The sequence below is a fragment of the Nymphalis io genome, chromosome 18, assembly GCF_905147045.1.
Source record: "Nymphalis io chromosome 18, ilAglIoxx1.1, whole genome shotgun sequence".
NCBI classification, from domain to species: Eukaryota; Metazoa; Arthropoda; class Insecta; order Lepidoptera; family Nymphalidae; genus Nymphalis; species Nymphalis io.
Genome location: NC_065905.1, coordinates 11100263 through 11123692, shown reverse-complemented (window position 1 = coordinate 11123692; position 23430 = coordinate 11100263). Strand labels below are relative to the sequence as shown.

Sequence of the window (23430 nt, the reverse complement as noted above, 5' to 3'; positions counted from 1 at the left end):
ACACGGTGGAAACAGTGCAAGTATGAAAAACAATCTCAAAAAGGCTATAATTATTATTATAAAATTATAATATTTAACGCAATTATTTACGCACAACATCAATAATTTTGTTCATAATGAACTCTTCTGTACGTAATTTTAATAGTATCAGATGTAAATACTAAGTGAACATATCAGTTAATCTAGTGTTGTACTTCTATCGATATGTCGACAAAATAGAAATGCCATCTTTAGTATAATTACTGCACCGAATATGGAAGGCGATTATTGACCATATGTAAGCAATATAAAGTAAGTATAAATCAATAAGCATTTTTTTTTCAACAATGACATTTGTCCTGCCGATTCATCATCCGTCTAGTGGTATAATATTTAATGCTACAGTTTCTGAGGTCCTGGGTTCCAATTGCAGGTCCAATCAATCAATCAATCATCAAAAAGATCAAGTATTAAAGTTTTCTCAATAGCAACCGAAGTTAGGAAGATGTTACACTTTCGTGTATCAACGAGCAAGCAATGTTTACCCTAAGTATGATCTCCGTGTGGCATTGTCATCACAATAGATCATGAGTGAGGGAATCGAGAGTAGCTGTGTTCACTCACACTTGTGCACTATAATATTTTCTGCGTTACTTGATAAATCATAAGAAACACAGCAACACTGGATTAATGTATGTAATTAAAATTCAATTTAAAACTATAAATTATGTCAAAAACGATGTTTAACAGGAATTCAAATCGACAAAGCAATGGAAATGTCACAGAGAGCTGTCGATAAACGAAGATTTTATAAAAATTATAAACCACAGTAGAGTGATTTCGTTTGTAAGAGCAAGTGGATTGGTTTTTTTTTATTGCAAACTTTTGGGTGACGGTAAAATTAATTTGACGTAATTTAATGAAAATATATATATTTTTTTTAAATATATAATTACTATTGTTTATTTTTAACTAATATTGTCTATGATCGTTATACAGCAAACTTTTTGTCCATTTCATATGGACGAAGTAAGAAAAAAGTAAATTCTTTTCTGATTATTTAAATTAGAAAATAATATTAACAATGGACGACACGCTATAGACTTTATAAAAAATTAATGTAATTTCTTAAAACGTCATGCTTAGAGAATATATTTTAAAATACTTTTTTGAACTGATTTCCATAGAAATATATTTTGCATTATTTATTTATTACAAATTATATTTATGTTACATATTAAATTAAAAAAATATGATATCGAGCATTAGAATTTTCTCCAGTTAATAGTCATAACACAGCCGTGATGTTAAAATTTTTTAATCGCCTACATAATTAATTTCAGCATAAAATACAGGATGTATTTTGAACGATCGCTCAAATTCTCCTGCCTCCAGTTTAAATATCAACTCACAATCAAAAATACATCTCTATTTTCTTCAATGGCCTTTACTTGTGCTAGCAACACAGATTATATAGTCAAGGTCACGTGTGTGGCTGTCAAATAATCCCAATTCACCACCTGTTTGACGTTTGACAATCAACGGTACACCAGCCACGTTTCATTCCCCCCCTTCCATCCAAGTGTAATCTTGATGTTACTAAATTGTACTGTGATCGCCGACAAGTATATAAGATTTTACGGAATAATTAACTAATGACCAATATCCTATTAAACTGCCAGTATTTATCAATAATTTACATAACATAATATAGTATAGGATTTTGTTATCTGTATTTAATATAATCATCGCCTTAATTTGAAATACAAGTAATTAAAAAAAACTTTTACGTTTGGACATTTAAAAATAGAATGGGAATGAATAAGTTACAAAAAAAATGGTCAATAAATATTAAATGGTATCATTAATGTCGAGTTAGTATTTTAAGACATTATTCGTTTTGCTTGCGGATAGTAAAATTGTCTACGAGGCGTTATTCAACTATCCGTTTGCTACTGACGGGTCAAAAGGTTACCAATAAAGCATAGTAGCATAAATGCTTAGACAATTGAACTGTCCGTAAGCCAAACGGATCGTTTTTTTAAACATAGTAGGAGTTATAAGTTTCTTCGTCAAAAAAGTTAAATGAATCGTGAATTTAATCGACCACGCCCTGATGTAAAACATAAATAAGGAAATCGTTCCGTGTTGTTTATTACCAATGTATCCTCAGCTATGTATATATAATTGTAAATATTTTGATATGTTAATAAAAAAATATTTCTAATAAGTTCTTTTATTTAACTCTTTATTTATTTCTGCTTCTTTTATGTAACTTAAAAAAAGCCGAGATGGCCCATTGGTAAGAGCGCGTGATTCTTAACCGATGATCGTGGGTTCAAACCTAGGCAAGCACCACTGAATTTTCATGTGCTTAATTTGTGATTATAATTCATCTCGTGCTTGACGGTGAAGGTAAACATCGTGAGGAAACCTGCATGTGTCTAATTTCACTGAAATTCAGCCACATGTGTATTCCACCAACCCGCATTGGAGCAGCGTGGTGGAATAAGCTCCAAAACCTTCTCCTCAAAAAAAGAGAGGAGGCCTTAGCCCAGCAGTGGGACATTCACAGGCTGTTACTGGACTACTACTGGATTTAACTCATTTTTTAAATTATTTACTGAGATTTCTAGCAGCGCCCTTTTATGTTCTAAATATTATATATATTTATATGTGTGTGTGTCTTACCGCACACCCCTATTCCTTAACTGTCCTTAGATCACCTCACGTCTTCAAATTCTTCACTTTTAAATAGCTTTGTTAAAATAATACACATTTCTTCGGATATTCATAAAGCTTTGTTCTTTATTGGTCTTTTAGCTAATAGATTGAATTAGATATAATAATGTCAAAAAACTACAGACAATTTTATCGATTTTAATTGTTCGTTACAGAATTTTCATATATTATGTTATGCGTTCCAAATGCTGTCAGGTTAGAACTCATGGGATTGACCGTGTGACGTCACCCGTAAATACCATTAGCAACGCTATTGATATTATACATATTCTTTCGTATTAATTTATAGTATTTCCATTTTATATTACGACAAAAATTAGTGCTGTTAAACGCGGTGTGGTAAGCAGTCGTGCCCGGGAATTGATATTGATTTTGATGATATTGATGGTTGATAAATTATGAGAGAATATTGAAATTGAACTAGTGTACCGTTAGAATAAAATACGATATATGTATAAAATATCTTATTTTATACATATATCGTATTTTTATATTATCTGCGTTTTTTGTTTTTAATTTTGAGATAGGTATTATTTTTATTAAATATTGTTTTTAAACTATTCATAAGAAAATAATACACTGATGACTTTTTTCGATTAATGTGATTGCTTTTCTGCCGCTACTCATTATAAGCACGCTGCGTATATCAGTATAATTTGGTTCTAACAGGATTTGGAACACATAATAATTATTTATTCTAATATAAATGATTACTAAATAAATTATATTACTTTATAACTAATTATTATTATTTTTAAATTGGTGTTGTACAGACATTTCCACGTATAATAAATTTACTTGGAATTAGCGAGACCACTTTTAAAGCCCATGATATAGAAAGCGCAAAGAGGACGCAGTCCTCGTACTAACCATTAATTACCGATCACATTATATTTTTTTACAGAAACATTATTATTGTAATGAAACGTTATTATTGTAATGACACCGAACCAAATAAGAAAAAATTGCTTTCATTACGGGTAACTTGGACCAAGTTATGTGCTTGTTTCGGGCCCTTGAAATTTATTTAATTTTTTTTTTGAACCACGGGATACATCTTCTTGCAATTTCACTACATTTGTTATATTTATTGCCGTTTATAGAAGCCATAACGCTAATTGATGGCAACACTTTGATGGCCTTTTCAATTTCATTGATTATCTGTGACATTGTCTCCACTATACAAATCCACAACATACAAACAACATCGCAGACGAATGCTGACTCTCTACATGTACCTGACATATTAACTCTGGGTTCTTGCTATATCATGAACATATTCAATGAGCTTTAATTTTAAACTATAATGACAAGAAGTAATGTTGATAAATTTGATGCAAGTGTAGAGATGTTTATTAAAAGTTATTTTATGAAATAGGATTTGTTTGAGTTTATATAACATTAAATATAACTATTATTAAGTTATTGAGAATATTTAGAAAATACATGAATCTTGAGAATAGCGTAAGATTTTAAAACATATTTATATTATTACATAGCATTCATTTAAAGTGTAATTTTAAGCTAACAAGTTCATTGTATTAAAATTCCGTATGACGTTTGACAGTATAAATTAATGCATAACAGTTTTCTCGTATAAAGTTTATATAGTCTGTGATCATAGTAAGGAAACTTTTTTTTTTTTAAATAATTATTACTGACATTGACATTATTTATAGCCAATGAAATGAATATAGAATATAATTCTATATATCGCTTTTGTCTAAAACAAAAGTAGATATCGATAAACGAACAGTTCGAACTGGTTCATATTAGGCCGGCCGAAGACATTTATCGTCCTTTATACTTATTTGTAGTTTCCGATAATATTATCGTTCCGATATTTATGGCCGGACGTTTATTGGCTTATGTATTATGTATAAGGCAATACTATTCTCATTAATGGGATCTGATTAAAATATCGGCCAAGATACACGTAGCGGACGTATTGCTAGGAATTAACTGTCAGGTATACGGGTGGTAGAGCTTTGTGCAAGCTCATCTGAGTCAGCAGTACTTGGTATTGTTGTGTTCCGGTTTGAAGGGTGAATGAGCCAGTGTAATTACAGGCACAAGGGACATAACATCTTAGTTCACAAGGTTGGTGGTGCATTGGTGATGTAAGCGATGGTTAACATTTCTTACAATGCCAATGTCTATGGGCGTTGGTGACCACTTACCATCAGGTGGCCCATATGCTCATCCGCCTTCCTATTCTATATAAAAAAAGTGATGATACTTCCTGACTCACTACATTTTGAACTACAGTATAAGCAGCTATCGAACTGACTGACAGTATGAGTTAATATGAACCAGGTCGAACTTATCGACGTTTGACTTATTGACATAACTATGAGATTTTTAAATTTTTAAAACTACCTTATTCCATAGAAGACATGTTGTTTAATCACTGCATAAGGTTGTTATCACAACCATGTCACAACTAACGTTGGCATTATATTTGTGTTCATACCAACCATTTTTAATTAATCTAATCACAAAGTCAAAATAGGATATGAATTAATTAGCAGCCACTGGTCTCGTTAGGAGTAAATCAGTTCCTTCGTTAAGATCCTCATCATCTTCGTCATCACAAGCGTCTTCTGGCTCGCCGAGTGCTCTGACGAATTCTGTAATTGATGAAATTATATTAACACTAAAATCTAATATTGTATCTCTTAATATAAAACATTATTTGCTTTAATAGAAAAAAATCACAAGAGAAAAAAATAATAAATTAATAATTTTTAAAAAATATCCCTCGTACGATTTCGGACTAACTTTGGTTGGAAATAAAAATTTGAATTCAAAATAATGTCTCTATCAACACCAAATTTGAAGTCCCAGAAAGATCTATGTATCGACGTCATTGTGAACAAAAATACCAAATACTGCTCAATTGCTTTTAATATTAGACACACAAACTGATGATGATAAACTGTTCGCAACCACAAATACATTGAGACTGTAATCTATCAATGCGAAGCCAACTTTTCGCCCAAGTCATGTGCCTATGATCACACTCAAGCTCACCCTGTAAACCGTAACCTAATTCAAATTATTCATAGTCAGCGGCAGAAAAACTGATAATGATTCGGTTTAACCAGTATTGCTGAGTGGCTGTAAAGCACCAGTGTTGTGGATAGATAATTGCATTAAACCAGTGTTGCCGTATACTTATTGTTAACATACCCAAAAAATCGATGCGCCCGTCACCATCTGAATCCACTTCCTTTATCATATCTTCAACTGAAAAAGTAATTTAAGATTTAACGAATAACTGTTACCTAAATGACGGTACTTTTTAAGTTTTATTTTAAATGTTGCAAATTTTAAATAATTTTGTTGTAGATTTTTGATAAACAATAATTATTTTGAACAATAATAATAATGATCACTTATAATAATAATAATAATAATAATAATAATATCCAGGAACATTATTCAACACGGCCATCTGATCCTAAACTAAGCAGAGCTTGTACTATGAAAACCAGACACAGTTGTCTATATTTACTACTTTTCTTTTGTAAATACATACTTATATAGATAATTACACCCAGACTCAGGACAAAGACATATTCATGCACACAAATGTCTGTCCTAGGTGGGAATCAAACCCACAACCTTCGGTGTGAATAGCAAATATCTACCAACCACGTCGTTGGTATATACTTGCCTCTAAGATTAACCACTCTTTAACGCATATGCATCGCCAACCACAGGATCTTAGATGTTATAGCTCTTTTGCTTTTAATTAAATTGTCATCCTCACCATTCAAACCGAAAATCAGAAATGTTTATGATTTATAAATAATATATAGTAAGACGAAAAATTACTATATAACAATCTACCTAAAGACATTATAGGCAAGAATTCGTTTTTGGCATTTATATATAATGGATGGAACACTGATAAGGAATATATATCAATTATAATAAAAATCTAAAAGAATAGAATTTTTACTTTCTTCCTCCGAAAGATCTTCCCCAAGACACTGCAGCACGGCTCGAAGGTCGGAAGCGCAAATGTACCCTCGGTTATGTTTATCGAATACCCTGAAGGCATCTCGCAGTTCTCTCTCCTCCTGCTCAGCAGAGCTGCTACCACCACCAGCCCCAGACATGGACTTAGACAGGATATTGACGAATTCCTCGAAACTTACGTTTCCATCACCTGGTAAATAAGAAACTAATTTCAATCATTGTCTTTAAACAGCCAATGCACTTTTTCTCTAAGTAAGATTTGACAATATTTTTAGTAATAATAAATTTGAGTATACTTTATTCAAATAGGCGCTTATATATTATATGAACTAAATACTATTCAATTTATATATCACGTCGACACTTCTATAACATGTTTAATATACTTTAGTAGGTACAGAATAATATGTTTTATTTAGTCGTGATGAACATACAATGAGTAGATTAACACCAAACATTTGACTAATGAAGTTTCCAGATGATGTGTGCCTCCATTAAAACTGGCGAATAGGGCACAAATGGCGACTCCCAAGGAGAATCCATCCATAGCCTAGATTGTCGATTCATAATCCGAACAGCATCCAGACCAGTCTAGAAATCCACAATCCCACTAAGATCAATGAAAATAACTGACACAAAAAAAGATGTAGACAAAGGGTTAAAAAAAATTGCAATCCAAAGATTTTGATAGTGATGCTGCCTGGAAATAAAAATTTTATATTTTTATTACACATAAAACTACCAAACTATAAACGGATAGGAAGATACACCATATGCACGAACAACTCGTCTGTAGAGATTACGAGAAAACATAGTAATTAAAAAAAAAGTCTGCCCTTACCATCGCTGTCAACTTCTTGAAGCATATCATGTAGCTCCTCAACCCTCGCGAACTGACCGAGGCTGCGCATAACACGGCCCAGCTCTTCTTTGGTAATGGTGCCGTCACCGTCTTTATCGAAGAGGCGGAATGCTTCACGGAATTCTAGCAATTCATTACAAATACGTTAATGATTCTATATTCAAATTATAGTTAACTTTTACATAAAATAATAAACTAGCTATTTATAGCTGATAGGTTTTTCTTGGTGGTCAACGGATCAAAGTGCTCCTTTGTAAGGAGATAGTTTAATCGCATAGTGACCAGAGAAAGCCCACCAAAAGCGAAGGGACCAAAGATTAGGAGTAATGAAAGAAATTAATTATAAAAAATATATTAACGATGCGCGATATTATATATGAGCGAAAGAGATATTTTATAGTGAAATTTATAATTATGCTTAATTTAAATCAAACGCCTTTTAGAATAATTTATAACTTGGTTAATAATTATGTGATGGTTAATCTCTGTACACGCAATCTAGCTAATGGATGCCACGCTTCAGATAGGATTCATATTATTAATTCAGATTGCATTGCGGTAATTGAAGCGGTTTATGAACTAAAAAAATTATAAATCGAGATCTACTTTACCGTTAAAATTGTACAGATTATAACTAAGTCATACTTCATTTGCTTGTACTCTCCGTTATTATTTTTGACAATACAGATATGAAAATATTTGTTAATGATTACCTTTCATTTGCGTGCGTGTGATGCCGGTGTTCTCGTCCACTATGGAAGCCTTCCTGTCGAGCGCGACGTTGGCGCCCGGCTTCAGGAAGGCAACCTGTCGTTGTGTCGGGGAGATCGACCGCTCAGATAACTGGCTGAAATTTAATTTATACATCAAACAATGCCAAACCGTTGCTGAATGATTACTTAAGAAAAATATCAAACAAACGAATAATTGGCTCGTGTTATGTGTAAAATATTTTTAAAGCACAAAAAATTTATTAAGAAACAATTTTAAGTTAAAATATTGAGTTTCACTTATCAATCCGAGATGGCAGTGGTAAGAACGCGTGAATCTTAACCGAAGATCGTGGGTTCAAGACCGGGCAAGCACCACTGAATTTTCATGTGCTTAATTTGTGTTTATAATTCATCTGGTGCTTGAAATTCTGCCACATGTGTATTCCACAAACCCGCATTGGAGCAGCGTGGTGGAATAAGCTTCAAAACCTTCTCCTCAAATAGAGGAGAGAAGACAATTGCGTCGTGAGATAGCAGCACTGAGCGCTTTCTATCGACTGTATCACGGCGAGTGCTCTGAGGAATTATTCTCTCTAATTCCTGCTTCCCCCTTCCTTCTTAAGTCCACGCGAGCTGGTTCTCGATGTCACCGCCTAACTGTGACATCAATTCCATCGCGAACAAAGAAATTTGGCAACTCCTTTCTTTGTCGCACTTCCAAAAAATGGAATTCCTTACCAGCTCACGTGTTCCCCTCCTCTTACAACCCGGGTTCCTTCAAACGAGGCGTGAAGAGGCATCTTGCGGGCCGGCAAGGCGAAGGCGGCTAGTGCAGAACGTTTTTCCCGTCTGTACTGGCCGTCGTCGCGTTTGGACTCTACTACCACTTACCATCAGGTGGAGTAGAGTCATTTGCCCTCCCGGCGATATAAAAAAAAAAAAAAGAAGGCCTTAGCCCGGCAGTATTTTCTATTATATCCGCCAAGATTCAGAACGCTTTGATAAAACCTAGACAACATAATCAGCATTTTTTATTAAATTATTTTTAGAAAGCCGAAAAGCAATTCGGCTATATTATGGTAAATGGTCACTTCTATTGTATCTAGGATTGGAGCAATAAGCTCCAAACCTTCTCCCCAAAAAGGGAGAGGAGGCCCTAACTCAGCAGTGGGACATTCACAGGCTGTTACTGTTACTGTACTTATCAATATCTAAATGATAGTAATATAATTTAAGTGTAGACGTTAAAATATCTATATTTTGATAAGTATAACTTACGTTAAAACGTCGATTTAATAATAATTACACATCAAAACAAGTTACTACTAAATGTATATATTATATGAAAGAGAATTTCAATATGCAATACTTTGAACGAAAGCCAGCGAACTGTAACATTTACCCATTTCCGCGCTTGAGGGGTTCAATCAAGGAACGAGTAGGTACCGCTTAAAAGCCGGAAATAGTCTTTATTATTTCAATCTATAATAAAGATACAGCAGTGCTATTCCATAAGAACTCACTTCATTACTCACCCGTCAAATAATGTAGACAACCTGGTGATATATTATTACGATAATATCCTGGGACATTATAAACTCACGGCCATCTGATTCCAAACTAAGCAGAGCTTGTACTATGGAAACCAGACAACTGATATACTACATATACTACTTTTCTTTTGTAAATATATACTTATACAGATAATTACACCCAGACTCAGGACAAACAGACATGTTCATGCACATAAATATCTCTCCTGGGTGGGAATCGAACCCACAACCTTCTGCGTGAAAGGCAAGTATCTGCTAACCACACCAACTGGTCCGTCTGATCTGAGTCCCGATGATACGAGTATTCCTGAAATGTTATAATTTTATGGTCAACATCTCATATCACTTTCTTATATTTTACGACCGATTTCAGAGTACCACTAGTCTTATACTCTTATAACTTAACCGAAGATTGTTTATTCGATCCCGGAGAGCTACTACTGCGTTCAAAGACTACCTTATTCAACAGTAATAGTAACAGCCTGTAAATGTCCCACTGCTGGGCTAAGGCCTCCTTTACCTTTTTGAGGAGAAGGATTTTGGAACTTATTCCACCACGCTGCTCCAATGCGGGATGGTGGAATACACATGTGGCAGAATTTCAGTGAAATTAGACACATGCAGATTTCCTCACGATGTTTTCCTTCAACTTCAAGCACAAGATGACTTATAATCACAAAATCTCAAATATTCTCAAATCCGTCATATAAGTTTATGTGTCACATTTCATGGTCCTCACAGTCATAATAGTTTTCGCCCGCGCGTGAGAGTGAAGGGCAGGTGTATGTAACGCAATATCAACATGTAACAAACAAACAAATTTATCAGATTTACCCTAAAGAAGATTTAATCGCCTTCATATAAATGCCGTATAAAATATATAAATGTCTTTGACCGCCCCGTTGGCCTAGAGGCTCGATATAAGGTCAGATATCCCGATGTCCTGTTTTCAAGCCCCAGGTCGAGTCGATAAAAAGCTATTTCGATCAGTAGCCCGAAGTTGAAAGTTGTGTGTACACTCCAGTGCATCGGAAAGCATGTAATGTCGTTGGTGTACTTTTTCCGGTCGCAATAGAGAGTCCACTTGTGTTTGCGCACACACTTGTGCACTATAATATGTCCTGGGCTGTCGGCTAGTCTCCCTTGAGACTGGTCACCGTGGGCGAAATAGGTCAGGAAGACATCATCATCAAATGTAATGTCGAATCAAAGGCATGTATTGTACCTAACAATGCACTTATATCTAATTTAGAGAAAATTATTGGTATTTATAACCTACAATTTAAGTTTTTATTTATGCTGAACATTTTCATAATTACACAGCATTTACTGTTTTTTCATTTTACAAATGTTAATTCCCGAAATAGTAGATACGTTTATATTTTAAACCCCTGATTATGATGGTTATTACGCTTCTAGGAGTTAATTCGCGAAACGAAGGTACTCGAATCCTCGGGCGTATATAGGTAGGTGTATTTGATATTTAAGTCGTAACGTACGCCCAGCGAAGCGATCTATCTAGAAATCATTTTTAGAAAAAAGAAAAATAATTAATTTCCTTATTTAACGAGCGGCTTACATTTATTTTCGCTCGCAATTTTAACTTATAAAGGGCTTGCTGGAGATCAAACGGAATTGTTTATACAAATATTACCTCTTTCAATTCAACTGATTTCAATATTTATGACAGGATTAAAAGCAGCCCTTAATAGCAGTTCTCAACTTCAGGTTTGTATTTAAAATGACAAAAGTAAACCTTTTTAAATGAAGCGCACTATGACCTAAATAGTGAAGATATTCTTTGAGAAAAAATCACTAAAATCTGACCGCAAACGCGATGAAATATCAGAGCGATATGCGAAGTTGAATATATTATAATAAATACTATATCATTATTAATGCTTTTAAAAAAATAAAAAGTCAAGGTAGTGTTAGGAACATGTAAAGTTTAAAATAATTGAGGATACAAAGCCGGGTACCGCTGATTTTTCATATGTTTAATCTGTATTAATAATTAAATCATTTCATGCTCGGCAGTGAAAGTAAGAAAAAGTCGTGCGCTAACGTGCATGTGACCGAATGAAAATCTGCCTCATGTGTCAGCCACCAACCAGCATTGGAGCAGCGTGGTGGCATTATAGCCAAACCCCCTCATAGGGAGACAAATTCTTAGCCCAGTATAGGGAAATTCACTGTCTTTTATTTAGGACTTAGTACTTTTATTTAAAAAGCCGAGATGGCTTAGTGGTTAGAACGCGTGAATCTTAACCGATGATCGTGGGTTCAAACCCGGGCAAGCACCACTGAATTTTCATATGCTTAATTTGTGTTCATAATTCATCTAGTGCTTGACGATGAAGGAAAACATCGTGAGGAAACCTGCATGTGTCAAATTTCATTGAAATTCTGCCACATGTGAATTCTACCAATCCGCATTGGAGCAGCGTGGTGGAATAAGCTCCAAACCTTCTCCTCAAAAAGGGAGAGGAGGCCTTAGCCCAGCAGTTGGATATTAACAGGCTGTTACTGTACTGTATTGTACTTTTATTTAGGAAAAAATAGGCTATAGATCTTTATAATGTTGATAAAATGTAATCTGTCGTGAAATAAAAAAATGTAATACCGCAGCGACAAACAAAGGAATACTCTTGGTCTGAACTTTGTGATATTTTATACATGCGGAGTCTGTGCCATAAAAGAAATTGGATCAGGGGATAAGCATACCGCTAGCCGTACGACGACGGAATTTTAATTTGTTCAAACCTTTTACTTCGATCTAATAATCGTCAAAATGGCTCTATGTCGCAATGCCATTGTTGAGTCCGCTTTGGTAAAATGAAGAGTGTCTTAAGCAGATATGTTAGTGAATAAAATACAAGCATCCTAATCGAAGATCACAAGAGAAACTTTAAACTTCTTCAATAATTTGATTGTATTAACAATTATTTTACTGTAGAATATATGTAGTTTATATTTTATAAAATAAGAAAAAACTCAAGCCAATAAAAGCGTCACATTGCTTACATTACATATCAAACACAACGTTTCTTGGCCTCTGGCCTCGGTACCAACAACATCACAACTATTTTTTTCTTAACGAGCTTTTTTTTAATTAATATTAGTATAAATTGTATTAGGTTAACCAGCCCTTACATAGTCAATGCGCGACCAACATTGGGAACTAAGATGTCATGTCCCTTGTAGTTACAATGGCTCACTCAACCATCAACTCCACTCATCAGATATTCTACCGCAAAACAGCAATACTTGATATTGTTGTGTTCCGGTTTGAAGGGTGAGTGAGCCAGTGTAATTACAGGCACAAGGGACATAAAATCTTAGTTCCCAAGGTTGGTGGCGCATTGGCTATAAGCGATGGTTGACATTTCTTACAATGCCAATGTCTAAGGGCGTTTGGTGACCACTTACCATCAGGTGGCCCACATGCTCGTCCACCTTCCTATTCTATAAAAAAAAAAAAAAAACCGTTAAACCGGAACACAACAATGCTAAGTATTGATGCTTGACAGACTTACACAAAACTCTACCACTAAGTAAAGCTTTATAAACACAGTAACAGTAACAGTAACAGCCTGTTAATGTCCCACTGCTGGGCTAAGGCCTCCTCTCCCTTTTGAGGAGAGGGTTTGGAGCTTATAAACACACTTCAAATTAAAGTTAGTGTTCGAAAACCTACGCCATCTAACTACGTACATATTCTTACATGAAATTCTTAAAAATATACATCCATAAATGTGTATCATGTGAAATAAATCGGTATCAAGTAAAATTCAAAAACCGTACTTTTCGAGTAAGAACAATCTTTTTCAATTGGACTGAACTGGCGCTAGCGAAACGCAATTAACTTTACGTTAGATTTGACAAATGACGCTTCGACTGTCACAGGCAAAGAGTATACAATCTAAAGTACCCAAGGCTGTATCTTATCACATAGCACTTTATTTTAGTCAAAATTTATATAACGCTAAAATATATGACCTCGCTAAAGGCACATTCAGTTAAGAACACCGTAACTACACGGAAAATATTGACCAACCGACTTAAACGAGATACGAGAAATTGACTGGGTATATTATAGCATTATATTATTTTATTGAACTACACGCATTCTAAACGTCTGGACCGGTTTTAATGAAATTCTTTTTGTGTGTATTTTGTGGGTCCCAGGGTGGCCGAGATTAGACTTGGAAGGGGAAGCAGCGATCGGGTTTTAAAAAAAATGTATGTGAATTTGACGAGCTGGTTGGCGTGGTTGGTAGATACTTGCCTTTCACGCCGAAGGTTGTGGGTTCGATTCCCACCCAGGACAGACATTTGTGTGCATGAACATGTCTGTTTGTCTGAGTCTAGGTGTAATTATCTATATAAGTATGTATTCACAAAAGAAAAGTAGTATATGTAGTATATCAGTTGTCTGGTTTCCATAGTACAAGCTCTGCTTAGTTTGGGATCAGATGGCCGTATGTGAATAATGTCTAAGGATATAAAAAAATTAAATTATTATTTTACCCGTACGAAGTCGAAACAGATAGCAAGTTTTTATAAAAATACGAGAGAATACAATTTCTTAATATTACAAGAATCATATCCAATCAACTGTGTAAATATTTCTTCTTGACTTCTATATGAAACTAAGTCACGACCTAAGTCGACCTAGAATAGTTGAAAGTGTTTTATTTTCACTATATAACTTTTGTCTTGTTTATTTAACTACTCATTATTTCCGTATTCCGACATAGATTACTTACACGTAGACTTGTGTGTACTGTCAATAGTCAATTTAGTACTTTTTAATGGTTTGACATATACTCGACACAAAATGTGACTGAAAATTGCATAACGTCATCGGAAGACTAGTGTCTGAGACACAAGGTCGGCCTTGTTCAGGCCGCTTGTACCGTTTGAATAATTCTAAGTTAAGAACATTAAATATATTTTCTATTTTTATTTGTGCAATAAAGTACTTATAATATAACAATAATTCCTAACTATATATACAGAAGGCCAAATGGTTGATACCTACAGTTCCTCTAAATCTTCATCTTTATTTATATAAACCATTTTATATTTTTATTCATTTTTAACTTCGCCCGACACGCGTATTTCGTTCATGTAACACACGACTCTAAATAAATGGAATGAAGACAAGCGAATAATTACGATGATGGTTCGCATATGCCGTGATCATTCGTGATCATAAAATGGAAACTGATTATTGACATATTTTTTAAGACGAGTAAACCATATTTATCTATTAAAACCAATAAACCTCTTGTAATATAGACACACTAACAAAGCTTATAAGAAATTTACAACGTTGAAATTTTATCAAAAATTAATAATATAATTTATTCAAGTAGTCAGGTTCTAACAAGCACTTCTGAATCGGGTCATTCTATAGGATTATATAATATATTAAATGTAAAGTTGTCACCGGCTCGCAATCTAGATTCGACCGAGAATAACCGACAAGGAACTCAGTAATCAATAACTCTTCCATCTACAAAATAATATGTTACTAATATACTACTAATATACAAGAAAATGAAATTCGCACTTGTCACGTCAATATTTTAAATTTAAATCGGATGAAACTGCTAAGAGAATTTACGTATATAATAAAACTTCTCCGAAACGCACTGCATGTTCTGGTAAATATTTTATGTGAATTGATTTAGTAATTTTGTAGGTTGGAATGAGTTTCCAAAAGAAATGTCTCCTTATTTACTAGTACAGATTTATATAGCCTGATTTATGTAGCTGATTTATATAAGTACTAACTCCATGCTTTTTTATCATCTACATATGTATATAATTTGAATAACGAGTTGGAACGACAACACACTGTAACCAACAAAGCACTGTGGTTCAAATCGGACGTCACACCTGTCATGAAATTAACATCATACAATTATGTTATTATATTTTTCTTCGCCGATTCTTACATCGGTCTCGATAGAATTAATAATAAATATATTAAATAATAATATCCTAGAACATTATTCACACTGCCATCTGATCCCAAAGTAAGCAGAGCTTGTACTATGGAAACCAGACAACTGATATTCTACATATATTACTTTTCTATTGTAAATACTTAATATAGATAATTATACCAAGACTCAGAACAAATAGACATGTTCATACACGCAAATGTCTGTCCTGGGTAGGAATCGAACCCAGAACCGTCAGCGTGAAAGGAAAGTATCTACCAACCACGCCAACCCGACCGTCAATTGCATGAATGTTGCATAAAGCCATTCTTGCGAGCGATCTGTGCTTTGTTAGAACGCTTCCGTTCGCAATAGGGATACAATAATCCCCCTTGGGGATATTATTATGCGTGATCGCGATGCCAGCCGTTGTTCCGGTGGGAATCTTCATTCATTCAATCTTATATAAAATAAATCCATGGATTTATTTATTTATATAGCTTTGGGAAGTCAAAATTGTATAGTATATAAATAATTTCCATTTAAATGTGGAACAAGAGAGTGATTCCTGCAGATAAGTGCAACTAAATGATTATCATCATAATATTATAAAGATAGATAAATAAGAATAAATCATGAGTTATATTCCAATATGAGAAATCGTGGCCTTAAAGGATCAGTAGCAGGAACATGAATCGCCAAAGATTGCGGTTCCAAACCGTGGTAATCACCACTAACTTTTTATGTACACGTTAAATTTATTTAATTCAATATTAGTATTTATAAGTCATTCCCACGTGTGTCGAATGAAATTCTGACATATGTATTCGCTTAGGAGCAATGCCATGAAAACACCAAACTTTGTTCTTTGTTCAACACTTTCCAGCAGTGGGACAATTACTGGATGTAACTTTACGTTTCATTAGCATTTTAGACACCGAGTTAACTCAATATTGTATTCGTGATCGCTCGCAGTGTTTCCGTTTTTAATATTGTTCATTGAACACCGACATTAGATTTGATTATATCAATTCAATAAAGTCTAAATTCGCGTGTCTTTTTTCGAAGAAATTATAAGACTATATACATATGTAATGCAAAATAGTAACACCAATCCTGACGATCTGGCACAACCACAAAGGGTACTGTTGAAAATCTGTGTTAGGTTTTTTTATAATCAATTTGGAACCTAAACGGTAGGTAGGTAGGTATTTGGGCACACACAGCACTTGAAACACATTGCAGTTAATATAGATTTTATAATTGACCATTTATATGTTTTATGTATGTTTGAATATATAAAAAATATATACTAAAAAAAGGTAAAAACTTAGCTTAAGACGGGTTTTACGGGGACAAAGTTTTTATATATGAGGACAATAAAATAATTTCAATTACAATTATTGATGTTCAAAAACGTAATAAACAAACAAATTCACTTTCTTTCATAATATTAATACGGATTTAATTAAGATTTAAGCAATTAAAGTTGCAAATGGAATTGATGTTTTTGATCAATTTTTATATACTTTCTTATATCTGCAATGCTTCCTAAGTACTCCTGTCATTATTCTTATTATAATTTTAAAATAAGTTATTTTAGCATCAAATATGTGCGGATAAGATTAAGCTCGACGTGTGGTTTTCCACATACGACTTACCTCTCTGAAGGGCTAAGAGCGAAGTTGACAGACGGGGCCCCCCTATTGTCTGCTCGGCTTTCGTCCGGCGGACCGGGCTCCGTACTGCTCGTTTGTCGAGTCTACGCGAAAAATACAAAAAATTTGAAAAATAATTTTTGTATTCTTATAAATAAAGGCATTTTCTTTAAATTCTTTCATAATAAACTTAAGTGTTGCCATACACCTTAAAAGTTAAAAAATGTATAATTTTCATTATAGACCTTAAACTATACAGTAGTAATTTTTAGTTTTCAGTTCTGATACGTATTTATTTTTAAGTTGGGCTAAAACAATCCCATGAGCAGGATAAGGATAAGTATTGAGAAAAAATCGTGATATATTTAATTTCACTTTTCACTACAATAGCTTTTGTAATCATAGACACTTGGGACATTACAATGTTCACCTCAATGTTTGTAATGGAAAAGCCAACACTTTATTAAGATAACCGCGTTGGCATGGTTCAGAGCGGCTTGTATGAATATGTACCATCAGACATTCCACAAAAACATCAGAATTCTTGACCAAAATTATAAATTATTATGCAAATAAATATAGAAAAAAATCCTATAACTCTCACCATGATGCCCTTCAACTGATTCACCAACGGTGAATCAGCAAAGAAGTTGTTCACCGCGGAGAATATTTTTGTGTGTTTACGTGCCGTGTTGGAGCAGGCGTCTCGACGCCCGCGTGATTGATACCTGGGAACAACGGTTAAACTATTAGTGTTACCAACTAATCGTACGTAAACAAAAAAATATCTACAAATTTAAAAAAAACGACGCCATATTTAAAAAAATAAAACTAAATAACCTCAATATACCTACCATTATGCTTTTAAAAACATTGTATTTAAATATTTTACTGAGCATTTTTATTTAATATTGACTATTATTTATTTACTATTATTAATAATAAATAAAATTGAATAAATTTCGAAATATAATGAATAATTTAACGCTTAATTTGCGTAATAACACTCAGCAGCGTCTCCCACACCCATTACACTAGACTAGCAATACAGGGAGTATAGTACAATAGAATAAACGAACATTAGTATTATAATTGACGGCATAGGGGCATATTCATCAAACAAATTAGCTGAGATTTTCCGTTCCGCGATAAGTTATTTAACATCATTGAATGGTAGGAATGATGAATGAAAATGCATATGTGTAAAAGCCAAGGCCAGTGATTAGATCACTCGCATTTCGGTAGAAGATCACGGGTTCAAACTTGGGCGAATAACACTAAACTTTTAAATGCTTCTGTCCTACATTACAAAACCTTTGACGAGCCGGTTGGCGTGGTTGGTAGTTACTTGCCTTTCATGCCAAAGGTCGTGGGTTCGATTCCCACCCAGGACAGACATTTGTGTGCATGAACATGTCTGTTTGTCTGAGTCTAGGTGTAATTATCTATATAAGTATGTATTCACAAAAGAAAAGTAGTATATGTAGTATATCAGTTGTCTGGTTTCCATAACACAAGCTCTGCTTAATTTGGGATCAGATGACCGTGTGTGAATAATGTCCCAGGATATTATTATTATTATTATAAAACGACGGCGTCTAGACACTTGTCCAGCATGTAGTATTATTACCGTAGTTACAAAACAATTTAATAGTTATTATAATAGCGTCTTGTATACTTTTCTTGTATGTGTTTTCATGTCTATATTTAAAATTAGGTGTACAATAAATATTTGTAAAGTTTTACGAATAAAAATAATATTAGATGTAATTATATATCTATGTTATTATGTGGATATAATGTATTAGAATATACAATTCTACAGACTAATATAGAATTGAATTTGCAATTAACAGAGCGAAACAAACAAATAACAAAAGCTTGAAAAACGGCACATACACAAAACTGAAGTTAGTCAGTCTACAGTATCCTTGTTCAGTGTATATACATAGATATATATATATATGAAATAACCCCATTGTGAGTAAACCACCAGTATAAGGTAGACTACACAAAAATATCTTCTTCATTATAATTAAATATGTATTGTTAAATTCTTTATATCGTTAATCAATAACCTCACTATAAAGATTAAGTTAAGACTTATTTATAAATGTAAAACAATCATTGTAAAGTTATCATTTCAATTATATAATAACGTAATTTATAGTATTATATCATTATCAAAATTATCGCTGACGTCATGGAATCTATTCTAATAAATGATGAGGCATTTTTTGTAATTTCTAACAGAAAAATACTATTAAACCAATACGCATAAAACTTATATCAAAAGCAGCGCGTTTCGGAGAATTATATTTTTGTGAACGAAAAGCTAAACCGAAAAATTTAACGTATTAGCTTATCACAAGTTATTATTTATCCCTTACTTGTGTGGTGGATGCATATTTGGTGTATTGCATCTTCATTTTTAAGTTTCACACAAAGGATTAAGCTGAAATTTTGGCTGGTTCTTGTGAAAATATTATGTACTGTTTTAATATGTATTTTTTGTTATTATGACTGAAATTAAAGCTTGTGGTTTTCCCCGCGCCTCGAGGCCGACACGTATGTCGCGACGGCAAACGACAGGACACGCTCTTATGCCTTCCAGTATGTTCGTATGTTCCATATACTGTGTACTGCAAAGCTAAATAATATTATAATCTATATATTTATATGATTTACACATTATTTATTTATTGGTTTTATTTATTAATAAATTTACTAACCATATGTATCCTATGTATTGAAGCTTATAGATAAATAAAGAAATAGTATAGTCCGTTGATGATTTTTTTTACTACGACCGTTAAGAACCGAACGGTTAACGTATAATATATGGCAAACCGTGTGATAGATAGTGCATGTATAATTATTAAAAATTATAGGTAATCACTCAGTGCAAAAGACTCTAATACTGTGCATTGTCTTACATACATATCATTAATTTTACTTTAATTAGTAAATCCCTTTGTTATGTAGATTAAATGAAGTATTAATATATACGAATCATATTTAATTCTACACTCAAAAGATGGTAATAATAAAATATGGATTTTAATTTAATATCGACACAAAAACCTTTTAAGAAAAATAAATTAGATTCTTTTGAAGCGCTTCAATCTTTATCAAGTGCAATAAATTTTAATGAACAACGCTCAAGTACTTACACTGGAGGTTCCGTTTCAATGGAGATCCCTATTAAGTGGTATAAAATAAACCTTGATTAACGGAAACAATACGTCAAAAGATTAATCAACTAAGCTTACTTATTATTTACCTTATTGTTATTGTTTTAGAGCACTTTGTTGATTGACCAGTTTCGGATACAGCGCCCGCACAGGTGATGAATCGAAAGCTACAAAGGGACTGAAAGAAGCTGGGTCCAGAACACGATGTCAAAATATTCGCGCATGCGTATTGAAATGGGTGGTTTAAAGCGGTATTTCGTAGCGACGTTTTCTCTGACTTAAAACATGATGATGAAATTTTAACTTAAGGAATCGCACTTGATGTCTTGTAAGGCTTAAAACATATTTAATTAATAATAATCCATACTAATATTATAAATGCGAGTGAGTTTTAATATTTGTAATGCTAACGACTTAAGTGATCGGTTGATCGGTTGAAGATCATCATGATATTTTACATACACGTTGTCAGACGTACAGAAAAGGACATTGGGTCCCTAAAACATGCCCCCCACCTCCACATACACGGGCATAGCCGTGGATGGAAGCTACTATATAATATTACATATAAATGTATAATAATTTAAATGATTTTGTTGTCCTCATTTTTTATTACGTTAATCTATATACATATATAAGTCTGTATGTATGTGTGTACGCGCTAATTTCAAAAGTTACTTCGAGGATTTACAATGTTTGGTAACAGACCAATTCATGGGCATATTTTATGAATATATTATGTAAATATACGTATTTATTTTGTTATGACATTTATCCATTATGTCAGAAAAAAGTGTACCTCCTGAGAGCTGATATGGTGTGCTCTGCTAAATGGATTTTATATGAATAATCTAAGATTGAATTATTGATGACTAAACGAACTTACCTTAGCTGACGTTCTATCATAATTATATGAACTTGTACTGGTGGTAGGGCTTTGTGCAAGCTCGTCTGGGTAGGTACCCACTCATCAGATATTCTACCGCAAAACAGCAATACTTGATATTGTTGTGTTCCGGTTTGAAGGGTGAGTGAGCCAGTGTAATTACAGGCACAAGGGACATAAAATCTTAGTTCCCAAGGTTGGTGGCGCATTGGATATGTAAGCGATGGTTGACATTTCTTACAATGCCAATGTCTAAGAGCGTTGGTGACCACTTACCATCAGGTGGCCCATATGCTCGTCCGCCTTCCTATTCTATAAAAAAAAAAAAAAATATGAGGTTTTCATCCGAAGAGGTAAGAATCCACCCTCCCAATATGACCCATTGCTGCTAAATTAATATTATTTGAATTGATCGTAAACTACTTACCTCATCTACGATGTACATTATGGGTACTTAAGTGAATTTTTCAACTAAATGAGGTTCGAGGTCCGCAGGGTGACATTACATAATTTATTTTCATTTTAATTACTCTGAAAACATGTTTTAAACTATAGTTTAAAATTAACGAGTCGCTACGCGAAACTACAATTGTTTTTTTATCTCGAGGTTGAAGCATGGAGTACAATTCCTCTTAAACCTTTTTGATATTAAATCCGTGACACTATATATGTTTGTTTAGTATTGATGTATATTAAAATTATTCAATACAAAGACGATCAATATTGTAAGGGGGTATTTTATAATAAAACAAGATCGTGGATGTATAAAAATAAAGCCACGATTGATATAGAATGTAGATTCTAACGAGCAGAAAAATTAAATATAAGTAACATTTGGATACAAGTACATTCGAATCATAATTATACAAATATATGAAAAATTAAGTTAGCACCGACCCGTTATGTATCGGGATCATCTGCGAAGAAACTCGAAAGGCGTAATTTTAATCATAATTTTTTTAAAAAATCGCTTTAATGAAATCCAAGCTTAAAAAACTAGCTAATAGAAGGGTTATACAGTCAAGAGGCCATTTCTGTTTCGATTTATACAACTTTATTTCATTTTTTATTTACTAGAACAAAAGAGAAAACACAATTTGGAGTTCAAACAAATAAATATATTTTTTTGAATAAAATAAATATGTTATTTATTTCTGTTATTTGAACTCTTATTATAATGATTCACTTCGATACTCGGGATGGGATTTGTTTTACTTCAAACTAAATCCTTTATAATACTGTTTTCTTTTCAAACTGTATCACTGTTTTCTTATCCTTTGACAGTCTTATAGAAAATATCCCCATTTTCTTACGTGTATGTTATTTTAATAACCTCAAAATGAAAAAAATATATAACTTTTACATTAATTCAGTGACAGTCAGTCATACAAAGTCTATTTAAAACAGCAAAAATATTTTTCTCTTAATCAGCAAACAATGCAAATTTCGTTCTGAAATCGATTATATTTTAATTAAATTAGTTAGAATAACAAAATATGTAATCATTCGATATATTAATTTGAGTACATATGAGTACGTATGAGAGTTATGTATTCATTTTAATCTGTGGGTTTTGCCAAAACCGAATAAGAGCGATTTAAAGGATTTTTTGTGGGCATAACATAAAAAATGTAGGTACGTACACCAGGTGAGGTGTATGTACCTACGTCCCTATACGTATGGTGATGAAGAACCCACCCTCTAGTACACCCATTTCCAAATTGGGTTGACGTCAGGCAGGCAACCGACCATAAAGTGTACAAAATCCTTTAAATTGCAATGACATCAAAACGAACTAATGTTACGTGGGTATATATCCCTTGTGAGTTACTTTATGTATTCTGGCTAACTGACTCCCTTTAAACCGGAACACAGCAATATAAAGTACTTAGTACAGTCTGT

At 33.3% G+C, this 23430-nt stretch overlaps 2 protein-coding genes across 5 annotated transcripts in view; one reads left to right on the top strand and one right to left on the bottom strand.

Moving 5' to 3' along the window:
• LOC126775352 (serine/threonine-protein phosphatase Pgam5, mitochondrial) overlaps positions 1-23430 on the top strand; it is a 68850-nt gene that overhangs the window by 6367 nt on the left and 39053 nt on the right. For 2 of the 4 annotated variants that reach the window (XM_050497221.1, XM_050497220.1), the window contains exon 6: positions 730-2179. The exons of 1 other annotated variant lie outside the window; for it this stretch is intronic. In XM_050497221.1, the coding sequence (XP_050353178.1) occupies positions 730-778 (49 nt within the window). In that variant the 3' untranslated portion in view covers positions 779-2179. Of the gene's footprint in view, positions 1-729; positions 2180-23430 lie in introns of those variants that run through there. One more of the 4 variants, XM_050497222.1, reaches the window with a different exon arrangement.
• LOC126775693 (uncharacterized) lies at positions 4479-21960 on the bottom strand. Its single transcript, XM_050497755.1, has 9 exons — positions 21956-21960; positions 20732-20830; positions 18053-18176; positions 17452-17552; positions 8284-8417; positions 7550-7693; positions 6689-6898; positions 5914-5970; positions 4479-5351 (listed from the first exon to the last, which is right to left on the bottom strand). The coding sequence occupies exons 1-9, from the start codon at positions 21958-21960 to the stop codon at positions 5242-5244; spliced, it is 984 nt and encodes a 327-aa protein (XP_050353712.1). The 3' UTR covers positions 4479-5241.

Excerpts from the sequence above, each read along its gene's own strand:
- LOC126775693 (XM_050497755.1), bottom strand. Across the intron at positions 18,177-20,731 it reads TCTAAAACAATAACAATAAG|GTATCAATCACGCGGGCGTC; the intron begins GTAAATAATAAG and ends CGTTGTTCCCAG. Across the intron at positions 17,553-18,052 it reads ATCAGTTGAAGGGCATCATG|ACTCGACAAACGAGCAGTAC; the intron begins GTGAGAGTTATA and ends TTTTTCGCGTAG.